This window comes from Myotis daubentonii, chromosome 5, assembly GCF_963259705.1.
Source record: "Myotis daubentonii chromosome 5, mMyoDau2.1, whole genome shotgun sequence".
In the NCBI taxonomy this organism is placed as follows: domain Eukaryota; kingdom Metazoa; phylum Chordata; class Mammalia; order Chiroptera; family Vespertilionidae; genus Myotis; species Myotis daubentonii.
Genome location: NC_081844.1, coordinates 77,052,890 through 77,067,814, shown reverse-complemented (window position 1 = coordinate 77,067,814; position 14,925 = coordinate 77,052,890). Strand labels below are relative to the sequence as shown.

Here is a 14,925-nt window from a genome sequence, read left to right as displayed (position 1 = left end):
GGACCCTCACACACCAGGGAACCTTGTGTCTTCCCTACCACCCAGAACTGGGATTGCTACCACGAGGCAAGGAGACTACACTGGTGTCCAGGGGCTCCCTTTCGCCGGAGTCGTCCCGGAGCTGGTCTTAATCCTCTGCAGCAGACGCCCAGGACCCAGCTGCTTCCTACCCAGAGCTGGAGACTACTCCCCTCTTCAGAGGTCAGGCCCACCCCTTCTGGGGCTACTAATGGGGCCGCACTGAGTCAAGTCCACAGGAACGGTGGGACCTCTGGCACTAGCAGGATGGATTCATGTGTCACTCCGGGGGCAGGAAGGAACACTTCCTCCCACCCCCACATCCCTGCCCAGGGGCTGGTGCCCAGGCCTCCCAGGAGGTGCTCTGCTCCTTGGGCTGCCCGTCAGCATTGCTCTTCAGGAGCCTGGGCTCCTGGCAGGATAAGGACAAGAAGAAAGTTTCTCCCAGCCCTGGGCCAGCTGTCCCTTGTGCTGCTGGTGGGGCTTCACAGTACCTTTCTCTTCCTGTCGGTCTTCTACAGCATCAGCTCATGTGATGGACAGGACTGGTGTGATGAAGAAACTGGGGCTCCTAGAGGTTTTCTCAAGTCAAAATGTGGCCCATGATCAGCATCACCTCGGAGCTTGTGAGAACGATAGCCCCGCCAGCCCGCTCTGACCTGCCGAGTCAGAACCTGCCTTTTAGCAAGACCCCTGCTGCGAGGGGGAAGCCCTGGGCTGGATACTTAGCCAGACCGGGGTCACCCGATACTCTTAACAAATGATGCCACCCTTTGGGTGATAAGGACTAGGCCCTAGGGGTTTCCTAGCAGAAGCCTGTAACAGAACCTCTGCTCTCTAGTGTGAGGCCTCTGTTAAATACACTGCTTTTGCTTTTAGCTGCCCTGAAGGAGAGATGGCCATCTGTAGTCTCCAACTCGGACCCATCTTGGAGTGAAGTCTTTACTAAGTAGGACCCAAGGCAAAGAGCGACACCGCCCTCCGGTGGCAGCTCCGACACAGCCGCTCCGCTGGCAGAGGCGGTCAGACAGGCTGGAGCCGGGGAGCCGGGCTGCTCCAGAGCACACTATATTCAGAGGGGATTGTTTGGGGAACAAAGGCCCCCTATTCTAGCCACACAACTTTCCAGGTTAACATTCTTCAGAACAGCTGGAGTCGGGAATCCGGGCTTTGCCACCCACTTGTTCTGAGTTTTGCCTGCTGTGGCCCTTTCCTTATTCAGAAAGGAGTTGGATATGATCTCAAGTATAGTTCTGTTCTTCGCTGAAAACACTGCACTAACGTTTCACTGAGCACCTGCTCTACATTCCGTGCTCCACGCGGGCTGCAGCGGGCTGCTGTGATGTAGGCAGGCGAGATTTGGAATGGATTAAGACCAGGACTGGTCACAGAGGGAAGACCCAATCCTATCCCACACATCTCAGAAGCTGAGCCATTAAGGTGGTTTTCCAAGTGATTCCAGTTTTCTTTTCCCCAAGCATTAGTCAAATCTTAACTGAGTGGCAGACCAGAATGCTTTAAATTTTAAAGTGCGTGTAGAAAAAAACAATATACATGGTGGGGAAGGACCTGCTCGCTTGTGATAAGAAAAGTAGAAAAGTATTTTAAGTGTTCTTTCTCCCTTCATTGATCCAGGGCCCCAAATCTAATGGTCCACCTGGCCTTCGAAGGATGTAAACCCAGACGTGACTAATGAAAAAGGCCTCAAACACAGCTCTCTATATTCTTCCCTCCCCCACGCCGCCCCCCCATACCCCACTCCCCAACCCCCGGCTCGTTGTGCTGCAACCTGGCAAGTCCCACAGAGGACTTAGAAGTATTTTACCTGTCCTTACAAAATTGCGCCAAACGCTCCCTCCTTGTGCCAAAACCGGAGTGGCAAGGTCATGGTTAGTCTGGCCTTTCCCGCGGGTATTGGACACATCTGGAAAGCATTCTGAAATTGTTTCACATCCTCTGAGGTCTCCTTCTCTGAGTGTTGCTCCTTCCTCAACATGCCATTTTCCCATCTTGCCTCCCAGCCTGCTGCTTCAGAGGTCACCTCCTTCATTTCTCCACTGAAGGCACCTGCTCCGAGTAGCAGCCCCCACCTCACGGCGGACAAGAGCATCGAGGGTCATGTCCCAGGGCCGCCCCAGCCAGAGGTGCGGGAGAACCACTCAGGAAAGGAATGCACTGGCAACTCCAAGACTGCCATGGTCTCCAGCAACCGATGGAAACGATCCCCTTGTGCACACAGGGCAGTGGGCCCAGGCTAGGCTGCCCAAGCTGCTTCCTCCCAAGTGGATTCCTCTTTTCGACGAGGCCAAACGCCTTCAGTAAGTGCTCTCCACCTGGCCTCACTGCACATCCCGGAAGCCCTCCTCCCACCCTCCTACAGCACGCCCACAGGGCATAGCCCTGCAGGCCACTGCCCCTCACTCCCCAACGCCCGTCCTCCCTAACATGCCTCGTGCACCGCACGGTCATTCCCCTCTGGCAGCTTGTTTCCTTCAAAGCTTCCGCTTTCTCTCCCTGATTCATCCAAATATGACCCACCTTCACAGGCACAGCCTGACCCCTGAAGCTTCCTTCCACACTCACCTGTAGCTTCAGGATCTCCACAATCCACCTCGTAGGACTTCCCCATCTTACCCAGACTCCCACCATCTTATCCGTGACTGCTACAGACTTGAAGCTCCACATGTCTGTTACGTCTTGTGTTCCAGGTTTGAAACCATGGAACTATTCTCTTAAAAATACACTTCTAGATTTTTAAACATTATAAAATTCCAAAATGCTGATTAGAAGAATCTTAAAAAATACAAACAAGCAAAAACATTTACAAACAGAAATCACCCACAATCCCACCTTGGGAGAAAACCATTTCATTTTGAAACATCTATCATCCAGTTTTGGTTTTTGTACAAATATTTCTTGGTCTTTCCAAACATGAGAAGTTGTGCACACTGTTTTATAACCTATATTTCTCACGTAAAAAAGAATGTTAAAGCCACTTTAAGAAAAATGGTTCGGGTATTATCAAAAACCATCAACAAAATAGCAGGCCCCTGAAGCCTGCCTTGCATCACCTTGTCATTACCCCACAACGGTAACCCCTTCCCCAACTTCTAACAGCATAACTTTGTCTTAGAGTTCTAATATCCCCACTTTCCTCCGGTTTTAAGACCTACCATTCCCCTCTTCATTTGGCTCTTCCCCTCAAGCACGAGTCATTTTATAAGTCCCACTAACTCCAGCTTCCCCCAGGCCCAACTCGCCCTGTACACACCACACAAGCTTCCCTCCGACACTGTCACCCTCAGGCTGAAAGATCTAAATAGCCCAACATGCCATGCCTGACAAGCAGCACTTGAGCTGCTTAAAAGGCCTCTCAAAAGCCACTGGTCGGCCCAGCCAGCATGGCTCTGTGATTGAGCGGAGGTCACAGTTCCATTCCTGGTCAGGACACATGCGGGTTGTGGGCTCGATCCCGTGTGGAGCGTGCAGGAGGCAGCCGATCAATGATACTCTCTCGTCATTGATGTTTCTCTCTCCCTTCCTTTCTGAAATCAATTTTTAAAAAGCCAAATGCCTCTGCGTGAGCTCTGAAAGTTCACAATGAGCGGAAGCTGCCGTCGAAGCCCTAGCTTTGCTTATAACACCCTCTTCCCCAGGAACATGCAGGAACACTGGCACCTCTTCTGGGTAAACAGGACTGTTACTTTCCTGTTAACCCCAACTCCCCTGTAAAAGGACTGTGCTCTGGATTCCCACTCCTCTGCCACGGATGGAGGCCCAGAACACCCACCGTACTACAGACGCGTTTCTGAAGGTGGCTGGCAGAGGCCCTGCTGGCCAGCCCCGGCAGGTAAGCTCCTCCTAGCACAACCAGAGGACAGGACTGTGACGTGGCTGGACCCTTCCCCTTCAAGGCCCCATGCCTCATAGTTAGGTCCTCTCCTCATGGCTCCATCCCTTCAACACGCATCGCCCCACATATACACCAACACACATGCACCTGTGTGCACACACCATATACCCAGTGGTGGCAACTGTTACTGGCACACTCTGGGCCATGCTCTATTCTTTAAAAGGGCAGACATCAGTCCTGGTGCTGATCTTTATGGGGCCATAACCCACCCTCTACTATTGTCAAAACCCGCAAAGGAAAGCCCAGTCACAGGAACAAGGTTAAGGATTCCTAAGTCGGAGAAGTAAGCCAAGACTCAACACAGAATGAGCACAGAAGAGCCGCTTCTCCCACCCAGTGTGCTGTGCCTCAACTGCTCAGACTAGAGGTCTCTGACAAATTAGCTAAGAGGGCTTTTTGTTGTAAACATGCGCGCGCGCACACACACACACACTCACTCTCTCTCTCTCCTCTCCACTATGAAATTAAGGAAACCATTCCATTCCTTTAAGTGTAAGACAGGTTTCTTTTATTAATTTTCCCTAAACTTGTCTCATGTTTACTGAATGTTTTTCTTCGTGTAAGAACGTGACCTGGAGCTTTAACAAACCAATTTGGATAACGCAACCTGAATAAATGCTCGTCTGCACATAAGTCATCAATTATCACACTCTCTGGCCTGGCCGCCATGTAAATCCAAATGGTCTTAAAGCCTGTCTAAACAGAGAGCAAGCAGACCACATCATCTTAGTTCTAAACTTTAAACTTCAAATTTACTCCTATCCTGACACCCACACCCTCCCCCACACACAAATTTATTTTATTTTTTTATTAGAAATGGCCTTTAAGGACTGAGTTAGTTGCAAAGAGTTGGCTTAATCCTGCAGCTAGCACTCAAAAGTAGCTTTTGGCCTCCCTCACAGGAGGCCAGCTGGAACTCTGGAAGCATGACAGGTAGAGATGAGTCAAGGATGCTCTAAGAACGGGGCCAATTCCCGGCTCCCACGCATGCTTACACACCAACATAAAACACTTCCACCTCCCCTTCTCTCTCAGCAAAGTCTCTATAGCACTTTAGAAGTTGTTAACACCCTAAAATTTTTTAGTGTGCAGATGGACAGAATACACAAGGTATATTATATTTCTAACAACATTAGGCCAAAATTAACAGAGAGACACTCTGTTATACAGAGTAACAATTATTACAATGATCCAAAATGTAACCAACAAAGCTTACAGGTTTTTAGGGCAGGTACCAGCTCTGGCCTCTACTACAGGCTTCCCTTGGAGTTCCCCAAGTGCCTCACTCCTATCAACAATGTCCCAAAGGGCAGTCACAGGAAATGCTTTGGTGCTCCTGACATTGGCTGCACAGTAAGAATGAGGTGTTGCTAGAGTCAAGCACCACACTTCTTTAACACTAATTTCAGAGTCATCCAGTACAACCCAGTGTATGTGTATCTTAGTTTTTTGTATGATCTGTCAGCTGTTTAAAATGTACAAATTGGCATATTCATGACAGATATTAACACTTAACACACAGTGATTGTGAATGAGATTAAAAAAATTTGTTTAACTCTGGTCCTAGAACTTCAGGCTATACTTCAAATTTGTAGAACATCTCTCAGCTGAATAAGGAGGCCAGGATACAAATCTTTGCACCATAATGAATAAGAATCAATTTATCATACTTATATCCAACAATACATCTACCCAATTCTAAATTCCCAAAGAGAAAATTATTTAGAGACTTTGATGCTTGGGATATGAGTGAAATACTTCAGGAACATAATTTCCAAGGGCTTTCAGGTCTAAAATCCTCAGTTAACTTGCTCCAGGGAAGGGGTCTGTTTTCCCCGGAGCAGCACACAGCTTTTGTAATGGGAGCTCCTTCATGGGGGGCAGGGACTAAGAAAAGGGTGGGAGTTGAGGTGAAGCCAAATCGGGAAACTCAGAGCGAGCGTACCTGTTACTCTGTATTAATCCATGCCATGCCATGCTCTAGCCCTCTAGCCCCACCCCCGTCCCCACACCAGGCGGGGAGACCTTGTGGCAATCTCCACCACGGATTTTTGAAGCGCAATTAGGGTTCCTGCCATGTATGTCTTAATGAAAAGTCTGCTTGATAGTGGGTTATAGTTTTTGCTATAGCTCAACTTCCGGAAACAAACATATCTTTGTATAAGCACAATTTAAACATAAAGGGAGTGAGGCATGAGCTCGGTAAGCCTAACTGGGGTTTCTAAATAGTACCATTATGAAAAAGATACAATGCACTTAATTTCTGTATGTAACTATTTAGAAGTCAAAATGCTCCATACACTACCAAATATCCCTTCTCCTGAAATCCCCTAAAAACTGACTAAGAAATGTCCAGTACTGGATTGCTCTAGTTGATATTTAGAACAAAGCTGACAACTTAAAGCTTTATAATAGTCTGTTTTAATATAAACAATTGTTGGAATCAATCAATGTCCATTTCAGGAAGCTTCTTGTCTGAATCCGAAGGCACAGCTGTGTCTGTGCCCTGCTCAGCAGCCTGAGGGCCTGGGCTGTCTCCTTGTCCCTCTACTGGTCCGTTCTGCTCTGCATTTTTTTGCTCCTCTTTTGGAGGTTCCACTTTAGGTTTGGGCTTTGAAATTATAGGGCTACAGATACTCATCAGCTCCTAGAATGACAGAAAATTGTGGTTCCTTGTAACAAATTTTACATGCACACGAAATCCAAGTCCACCCTCCCCCACTCAATGCCCAAATCAGAAGCTAAGATGCAATAATGAAGTTTTTTCCTAAATGTCCCTCTCTAAGGACTATCAATAAATAGCAAGGCCCTAGCTGGAGTGGCTCAATGGTTAGCCTAAATCTGAGTGTCAGCCCATGTACCAAAGGGTCTCAGGTTCCATTCCCAGTCAAGGGGATGGCCGTGGTGCAGGAGGCAACCAATGGATGTGTCTCTCTCACATCAATGTTTCTCTCGCTCCTCTGTCTCTCTCGCCCTCCCTCCTTTTCATTCTTCCTGAAAAAGCAATGGAAAAAATATCCTCGGGTGAGGATTAACCAAAAATAAAAATAACGAGGCTGACAAGAAAAGACTATTTAAAATGTAAAGCCATAAAATACCTTAATTTTAGCTTCAATGTCTTTTGCCTTGACAACTGGATCCACAGTCAGACTCTGCTTGTTCTGCAGGTTCAGTTTCTTATTCATCCACTCCATGGCTTCATTTGTGCTTTTTTCCACCTTCATCACATCGGCGGCATCCAAATGGTCATACTGGTCCTCCTGCACCAGCAGTCAACCAGACTGTGTCAAAGGATGACACTCCCCACCCAAGTACCGACTAGTACCTCAGTCTTTCAAGAAGTTGTGATCTTCCCCAAAATACAGCACATTAACACTCACAATCTAATAGATATTCAATTCCTTAAAAATTCAAAAAGGAAGCCCTAGCCAGTTTGGCTCAGTAGTTGGGAGTGGCGGCCCCGGACTGAAGGGTCGCAGGTTTGATTATTCCAGTCAAGCACATGTACCTCAGTTGCAGGCTCGATTCCAGCCCCAGTCAGGGTGGGTGCAGCAGACAACCAACCAATTGTGTCTCTCTTACATCGATATTTCTCTCTCCCCATCCCTCCCAGTCTCTCTAAAAATCAATAGAAAAGAAGTATCCTTGGGTGAGGATTAACAAAAAATTTCCAAGGAAAAGTAAACCCAATTTTTAAAACATTCAAGAAATAGATTTGAAGGTCAAAAACATACATAAGGTTGCAATTAAAAGGTTTCAACAATAAAAATAGCACATGCTTTACACAAAATCTTAAGATAATTTTACAATGCAAAAAAACTACATGTCATTAGATAAGACAGCAAAGACTTATGAATGCTTGTTAGGAACCAAAATAATAATACAATATTTTAAAGGAGTCTTTTCAGAAGAAAAATTTTTAAAGAGAACAAGAAGCTCAATTTATCTTTCTTAAAGCTTCTTACATGAACAATACATTGAAAATCTGGAGTACAGTGCAGTGGTTAAGAACCCAACTCTGGAGTCAGACGTCAGGCCAGGTCCCAGCTCCCCAATAACCTTGAGTGCTGCTTAAGGACAGTGAGGCTTAAAGAAGTTAGAAATTGCCCTAGCTGGTTTTGCTCAGTGGATAGAGCATCAGCCTGCAGAATGAAGGGTCCCAGGTTTGATTCCAGTCAATGGCACATACCCAGGTTTCGGGCTTGATCCCCAGTAGAGGGCATGCAGGAGGCAGCCAATCAATGATTCTTTCACATCACTGATGTTTCTATCTCTCTCCCTCTCCCTTCCTCTCTTAAATCAATAAAAATAATGACTTCAAAAGAAGTTAGAAATTAATTATAATTGATACTACCACGTACTTCATAAGAGTACTGGTGTGGGAAGTATACATCATATGGTGCTAAAAAACTTATAAGTAGCAGTTTACTACTGAGATAGTCCTACATCTGTATACCAAGCCAAATTATATGCCAAATGTGTTCTCAGAAAGACCAGGATAGAACAGGTTAAGTCATCCACAGGTTAACTCTACCAAAACAACAGTAGGGAAGAGGAAAAAAGAAGATACCTTGTTTTTGAAAGAGCTGATTACTTTCATATACTGCTGGATTTGTTTCCCTAGTTCTTCAAACACTTTTGGTCTTTCTTCAGATTCCTGGAATCTTGTCTTAATAGGCTGACCTAGATTCTTAACAAAAGAGAGAACATACAAATTCTTCATAGAGCAGTTTAAACTATCAGAGTAGCATTGTTTCTACAACTAATAAAATTTATTATGGATTAAAGTACATTTAATCTCCATGTGCCATATATAAATTAAATATTTTCCCCCAGCCCATTGATATAGACAGGGTTGGGGGAAAGTAGGTTTATAGTTTATTCTTGTATTATTTTTTATTAATATACTAGAGGCCCACTGCACAAATTCGTGCACTGGTGGGGTCCAACAGGCCCTCCCCGATGGGGGCCAATCAGGGGTGGGGCTGGTCTGGCCGGGGCAAGGGGCTGCGCGCGGTTTGCTGACCAGCACCACCCCGATCCACTGGGGGGGGGGGGGGGGCGCCGACCAAGGGCGAGGGGCCGTGGTCGTTCTGCCTTTGGGTCACTGGGCTTTTATTATATAGGATGAACTGTAAACCTACTTTTTGCCCCACCCTGTCTACTCAGGTTTGATATGAGAATATACCTCAACGCTGTTTCATGTGGAGCCACTATCACCTGAGCCCTAATTCTCAAAATACAGTGTGGAGATAACCAAATACTAGGTGCCTGCTGATAGTGACACACAACAGTAAATATGAAGTACCGAAACTAAAAAGAAAAAAAAATTTTTAGCCTAAATCTGAAGAAGCCTCGTCTATCCATCAATTTACCAGATATTAAACACCACAGAGATGAAAATCAGCAAAACCGAGACTGGGGACAAATCCGACAGGACAAATAATGCAGGTTTATCTAATTAAATAAGGAGACGAATGATGGAAGGAGAACTACAGACACAGAGCTGAGAGAGATATCAACAAAATGTGTGGAACTCACGTGGATCCTGAGTCAAACAAACTAAAAACTGATGTGAAATAAGTGGAACTTGAAAACTGACTGAATATATGGTATAGCTTAAGGTTACATTTTCTTTTAAATACATATTGAAATATTTTTGGATTAAATATGCAGGACTTGCTTTAAATAACGGGCAGAGGGAGCAGAAATGAAACAAAATTGGCCATAAGTTGACATCGATTGAAGCTATTCTTCTCTTCACTCATGTGTTTGACATCCCCCATAACAAAAAAAACTCAAATGAAAGATCTCACTGGAGGCTCTTGCTATTCTTTCCAGGATGATAAGAAACTGCAGGTACCATGCTTAAGCAACTCCACTCCAGGTTAGTCACAATGGCCCAGTTTGACAAGAAACTAAGTAATCCCGATAAATGTAGAAAGTCCTTGTGCATTTGCACCCTCTCCTAAACAAAGACCTCAATTTTAGAGAGCTCTTTGTACTTTAACCCTAAGCTTTACTGATCAGATTCTTCAAATGAAAACTGGATGTTTTGTTTTACTGAGAACCAAAGTAATATACACAGCCCTGCCCTAACTGTATTGCCTGCCTTCAGGACAGGGACACATCTTGCAAGTCTTTGTATCTCTTGACACCAAGAATACACTCAGGTTCAATTCAATGAACATTTTAAGTCTAAAAACAGTTTTCAGGAAAATTATTTTGTTACAAAAGTTCTAAAAGTGAGAAAGATAATGAACCTAGCCCTAGGAGCTTTGGCTCAGTGGATAGAGCATCGGCCTATGGACTGAAGGGTCCCAGTTTCAATTCCGGTCAAGAGCACATGCCCTGGTTGGGGGTTCAATCCCCAACACGGGTGTGCAGGAGGCAGCTGATCAATGATTCTCTCTCATCACTGATGTTTCTATCTCTCTTTCTCCCTCACCCTTCCACTCTGAAATCAATCTAGTAAAAAATAAATAAATAAATAAATGATAGAACCTAAGTGCTAAAGCATATAGTTCTTCAATCACTTTCAGCCTGTCTTCGTTACTTGATCTAATTCCTCCCAATTTTGATTACTCTCACTGAAAACTACAGTATGGGTTTAGGACACTTCTACTTTCAAGAGTCACTTACTTTTAACTCAGCCAATTTATCGATGTAAACTTGCTTTGGCTGGTCTTCCCCATCCTCATACAACCAATTTTCAGTATCTTCTAGTTTCAAAGTAAAACTGTTACGATCCTAAAGATGAAGAAAATATAACTAGGTCAATTTTGATTCACCAATTTTGATTTCATCAATTTTGAAACCACTTTATTCACTAGTGTAATCACAGGCACAATCGGCAATATATCTGAATTTGCTTTAAAGAAAAATATGAGGGGGCCCTGGCTGGTGTGGGTCAGCCCACCCATGGAAGGGTCTCGGATTCAATTCTCAGTCAAGGGCACATACCTGGGTTGCAAGCTTGATCCCCAGCCACAGTCAGGGAGGCAACCAATCGGTGTGTCTCTCACACACTGATGTTTCTCTCTCTTTCTTTCTCTCTCTCTCTCCCTCCCTCCCTCCCACCCTCAACTCCCTCTATACATCAATGGTAAAAATATCCTCGGATGAGGATTAAACAAGCAAAAAAATATATATAAGGGGAGATAGGACATATAGAAAACAAGATTGGCACAATGTAGTTTTCCTTGATAGATACAAAGAGATTTATTTAGGTGTGTTTAAAACTTCAGAATTAGAAACTGCATTTATAAGTAAGTTAAACACCAGGGAAAAGTTAGTTGATTTAAAGATACTGGGTAAATAAAAGCATGCGAATGTATCAAGAAGTGACAGACTAACCTTTAGGAAACACTCCACTAATAAACACAAAAAAACTCCAAAACGTACATTTTAATCATTTTACTGTATACCTACAGATGCACACTTCCCTTCTAACACATTTAAGTTTGCTCCCAGGAGGCAAATAGGTAGCCACACTGTGGCACATACTTACGTCTTCACTCACAAACTTCTCATATTCACCACTGAGCTTGTCTCTCATTTCATACACATATTCTTCTACTGCGTTCTTAGCATCATTCCTCTCCTTCTCCAGCTTATCCTGCATGATCATCTTACCCTAAGGACAGTATAAATCAATTAAGATATCCATCTGGACAACTCAGATAATCTCCTCTTAAATATTTAGTGATAATATAGTTATCAAAGAGAATCCCTTTTTCTCAAATGCTTTTAATTCTGCAAGTCATCCAAGAAAGGAGAGCTGGAAGTGTTAGTCCTCAGGAAATGACGACGACCAAGTAAGTTTGTGGGTATGCTTAGAAAAAAGGCGCAACAGAAATATCAACATTTAGAAACTCAAAAGCAAAACTTAGAAAAAGAACTTAAGACAAGGGAATTTTAAAAAACTTTCAGTTCAGTCCAGCAGGTATAGCTCCGTAGTTGAGCATCAACCTATGACCCAGGAGATCACAGTTCGATTCCCAGTCAGGGCACATGCCCAGGTTGCGGGCTCAATCCCCAGTGGCGGACGTGCAGGAGGCAGCCAATCGATGATTCTCTCTCATCATTGATGTTTCTATCTCTCCCTTCCTCTATGAAATCAATAAAAGAAAATTTTTTAAAGAATTTCATTTTAAAAATATTATTGGCTCAATGTCAAAAGTCGTATCTCCACTGTATTATTGCTCCTATGGAAAACCAAGAAAATTTATTCATACAGTATAAATGTTAAAGGTCTGTAAAAGAAAACTATTGTAAGATCCAATAAATACATAAGAAAACTCACTGGCGATAATTAATTCAATAAATATCCAAGATCCCAAACCTTGTATCACTCACCATAACAAGAGTTACATATAACTGGCAACAGGGGAAGATACTAGTAAACAAAATAGTACTACCATTAATGCTATGTGATTTCTCCTACTGTCAACTTCCAAGACCCACCACCTCAAAATCCCAATCCCTAGTGAACATATTCACATGCCCTAACGTGAACAACACCTGCCTTAAACCAAAGCCATAATGTCAAAGATCTCATAATAGAGCTTCTAGCAATACAGATGTAATTTCACCATAAAAGAATTTGGGATTGCATGGGCTCTATTAAACTTGCTCTTACACAACCCAAAAATCTAAAAGTATTTTTCTCCAAACAACCAAAAATGCCCAATAGTCACTAGACACAGAGCTTGAACGCTACGTCACATTAATTTGTTAGTTTATTATTCTAAGATGTGAAATAACCACCTCATTTTCAATGTACAAGTTGAGCATCTCTCTGTCTATCTGCCATAACAGCTGATTCTCAATTGGCAGATCCACTGTACTGGTCTTCACTTTTGCCTTCTTAGCTTGAGGTGGTTGATCCATCTTTTTGTCTTTTGATCCAGCTTGGGAGGTCTAAGAACAAGCACACAGACAGACTAACTTAAAATTCTGAATGGGTCACATTTCAAAAGCTGTTTTTGCTGTTTATTAACTTGGTTTTCTGAAGATCTAAATAACCTAGGACAATTTCTTAAAATATCTGAAAAGTTAAAATTATAAATACTATAAAAGTAGTCAAATCCATAGAGACAGAAAGTAATGGTGCTGTCAGGGGCTAGAAGGAGGAGGGATAGGGAAATAGAAAGTTGTTGTTAAGTGGGTATACAGTTTCAGTTGGCAAGATGAAAAACTTCTGGAGATTGGTTGCACCATAATGTGAATATATTTAACACTGCTGAACTGCACACACACACATATATATTAAACAACCTCCCAAATCCCACAGTCAACATAAAATCACTATTAAATCTCTAATTTTCTTCCACTCTTACCTAAATATATAGACATGCATATGAAATTAGTGGGGAGAGGATATAAAATGTTTATGGACCAGAAACATTATCAATATGATTTCCAAATGTCTGTACCTATCTACATTCTCACAAGGAATGGGAGAACCTATTCTACTGCACCCTGGCCACAAACAGGAATTCATTGACCATCATATAACTATTATTTTCTTTGGGTAAATCACCTTTGCTTCAAATTGCGTAGCAATATTTCATCCACCATTCTTTTAGGATTTTAGTGATTTTTTTTTTTCCCTCAAGTGATCGACTCTTCTGCATTTTTCTAATGTGTATTATTTACCTATACAAATTTTTTATTCTTAAATCTTGAATTTAACTGTGATTACTTTTCCTGTGATTACTTTCATTGCTTTGAAAGCCCTTCCTGACCAACAGATTAGAAAAATATTAAGTTGTTTTGTTTTACTTTTAACATTCAAAATCATCAACAACTGAGTAATTTCCATATCACCTATCCAAAAAACTTAAGTCAGCTGCTGAAATTTATGTATCATTTGTATTTCGTTTCCCTTTTAATCAGTTCCCAAGCCAGCTGATGAAAGAAGCCTCAATAACAACCTCCCTAAAACTTCCCACAGCTCTTTGGCATTTGGGGGTGGGGGCGGTGGTGGTGACTGGTGGCACTCCCTCCCCTACCTTCCACAAGAACATAGGAGAATGAGTACTTCTCTCTCCCACTGCCTGTAACCCAGCCAACAACATGAAGATTTTCCACCTTGGAAAATGCCTGTACTAGACTAAAGCATCTGTGAGCATAATTTCCTCTGTACATTATTTTCTTTTATATAAGTATTTACACAACTAAAACAAAGTAATTGTAATTTGTTAACTGATAGGAACATGGATAATAGACTTAAGCTACCTTAAAGCTCTGCCAAACGTTTTAAAATGCCATAATCAGAAATACTTAGGGTGAGATCATACATTGCAATGTTGCAAATAGCTGGGGGAAAAAGGTGTTTTCAATGCTGATAACAAATTTAACATGAAAACTCGAAAGTTAGAATTAAAGAACAGGCATGTTACATATTCATTTAAATAACTGCTTGGGTAAATACTATATTATTTATATTCTTTACAAAATATGTTTAAGTACATTATTTAAAACAGTAATTTTTTACAAAAAAAGACAAGGTTCTGAGAGGTGACAAAATATGAAAGAATTATCTCACTTATCAGTAAGGAATGGGTAGGATAACTGTTTAGTAACGGACATTCAGAAACTAGCATTAAACAATCACTAGTATAATAAAACTATGGCTTCTGAGAGCTTTCTTCTCATATATCAGCCAGAATAGAGTTCAAAGACCATCCTGCCAAACGTACTTTCCAAACATACTACAAAATTCTGCTTAAAAACTATTCAAAAATACACTAAGAATTCTTAATATAACTACCTTCCAAACCATAGTGAAAACACAGCCAAAACCATCTACCTATGTGAAGAGACTGTAATATTTCCTCTAAAATACAATGTATACCTCCATTTCTTCAGACTCAGCCTTATTTTCTGCTGGCATCTGCTGCTGTTGCTCTTCAGCATGTGGTTCCTCTTGGTCCACTTGCATCTTCTGAAAAACAGGTCACACCAAATCCTGAAACTAGTTCATACTA

General features: G+C 42.7%; 1 protein-coding gene across 1 annotated transcript in view; it reads right to left on the bottom strand.

The window, feature by feature from the left end:
- Window positions 1-4,422: 4,422 nt before the first annotated feature.
- HSPA4 (heat shock protein family A (Hsp70) member 4) overlaps window positions 4,423-14,925 on the bottom strand; it is a 45,858-nt gene continuing 35,355 nt past the window's right edge. Inside the window, exons 13-19 of the mRNA XM_059698385.1 lie at window positions 14,793-14,882; window positions 12,701-12,853; window positions 11,442-11,567; window positions 10,574-10,681; window positions 8,502-8,621; window positions 7,030-7,191; window positions 4,423-6,578 (exon numbers count right to left, since the gene is read on the bottom strand). Of these exons, the coding sequence (XP_059554368.1) occupies window positions 6,375-6,578; window positions 7,030-7,191; window positions 8,502-8,621; window positions 10,574-10,681; window positions 11,442-11,567; window positions 12,701-12,853; window positions 14,793-14,882 (963 nt within the window). The 3' untranslated portion in view covers window positions 4,423-6,374. The remainder of the gene's footprint in view (window positions 6,579-7,029; window positions 7,192-8,501; window positions 8,622-10,573; window positions 10,682-11,441; window positions 11,568-12,700; window positions 12,854-14,792; window positions 14,883-14,925) is intronic.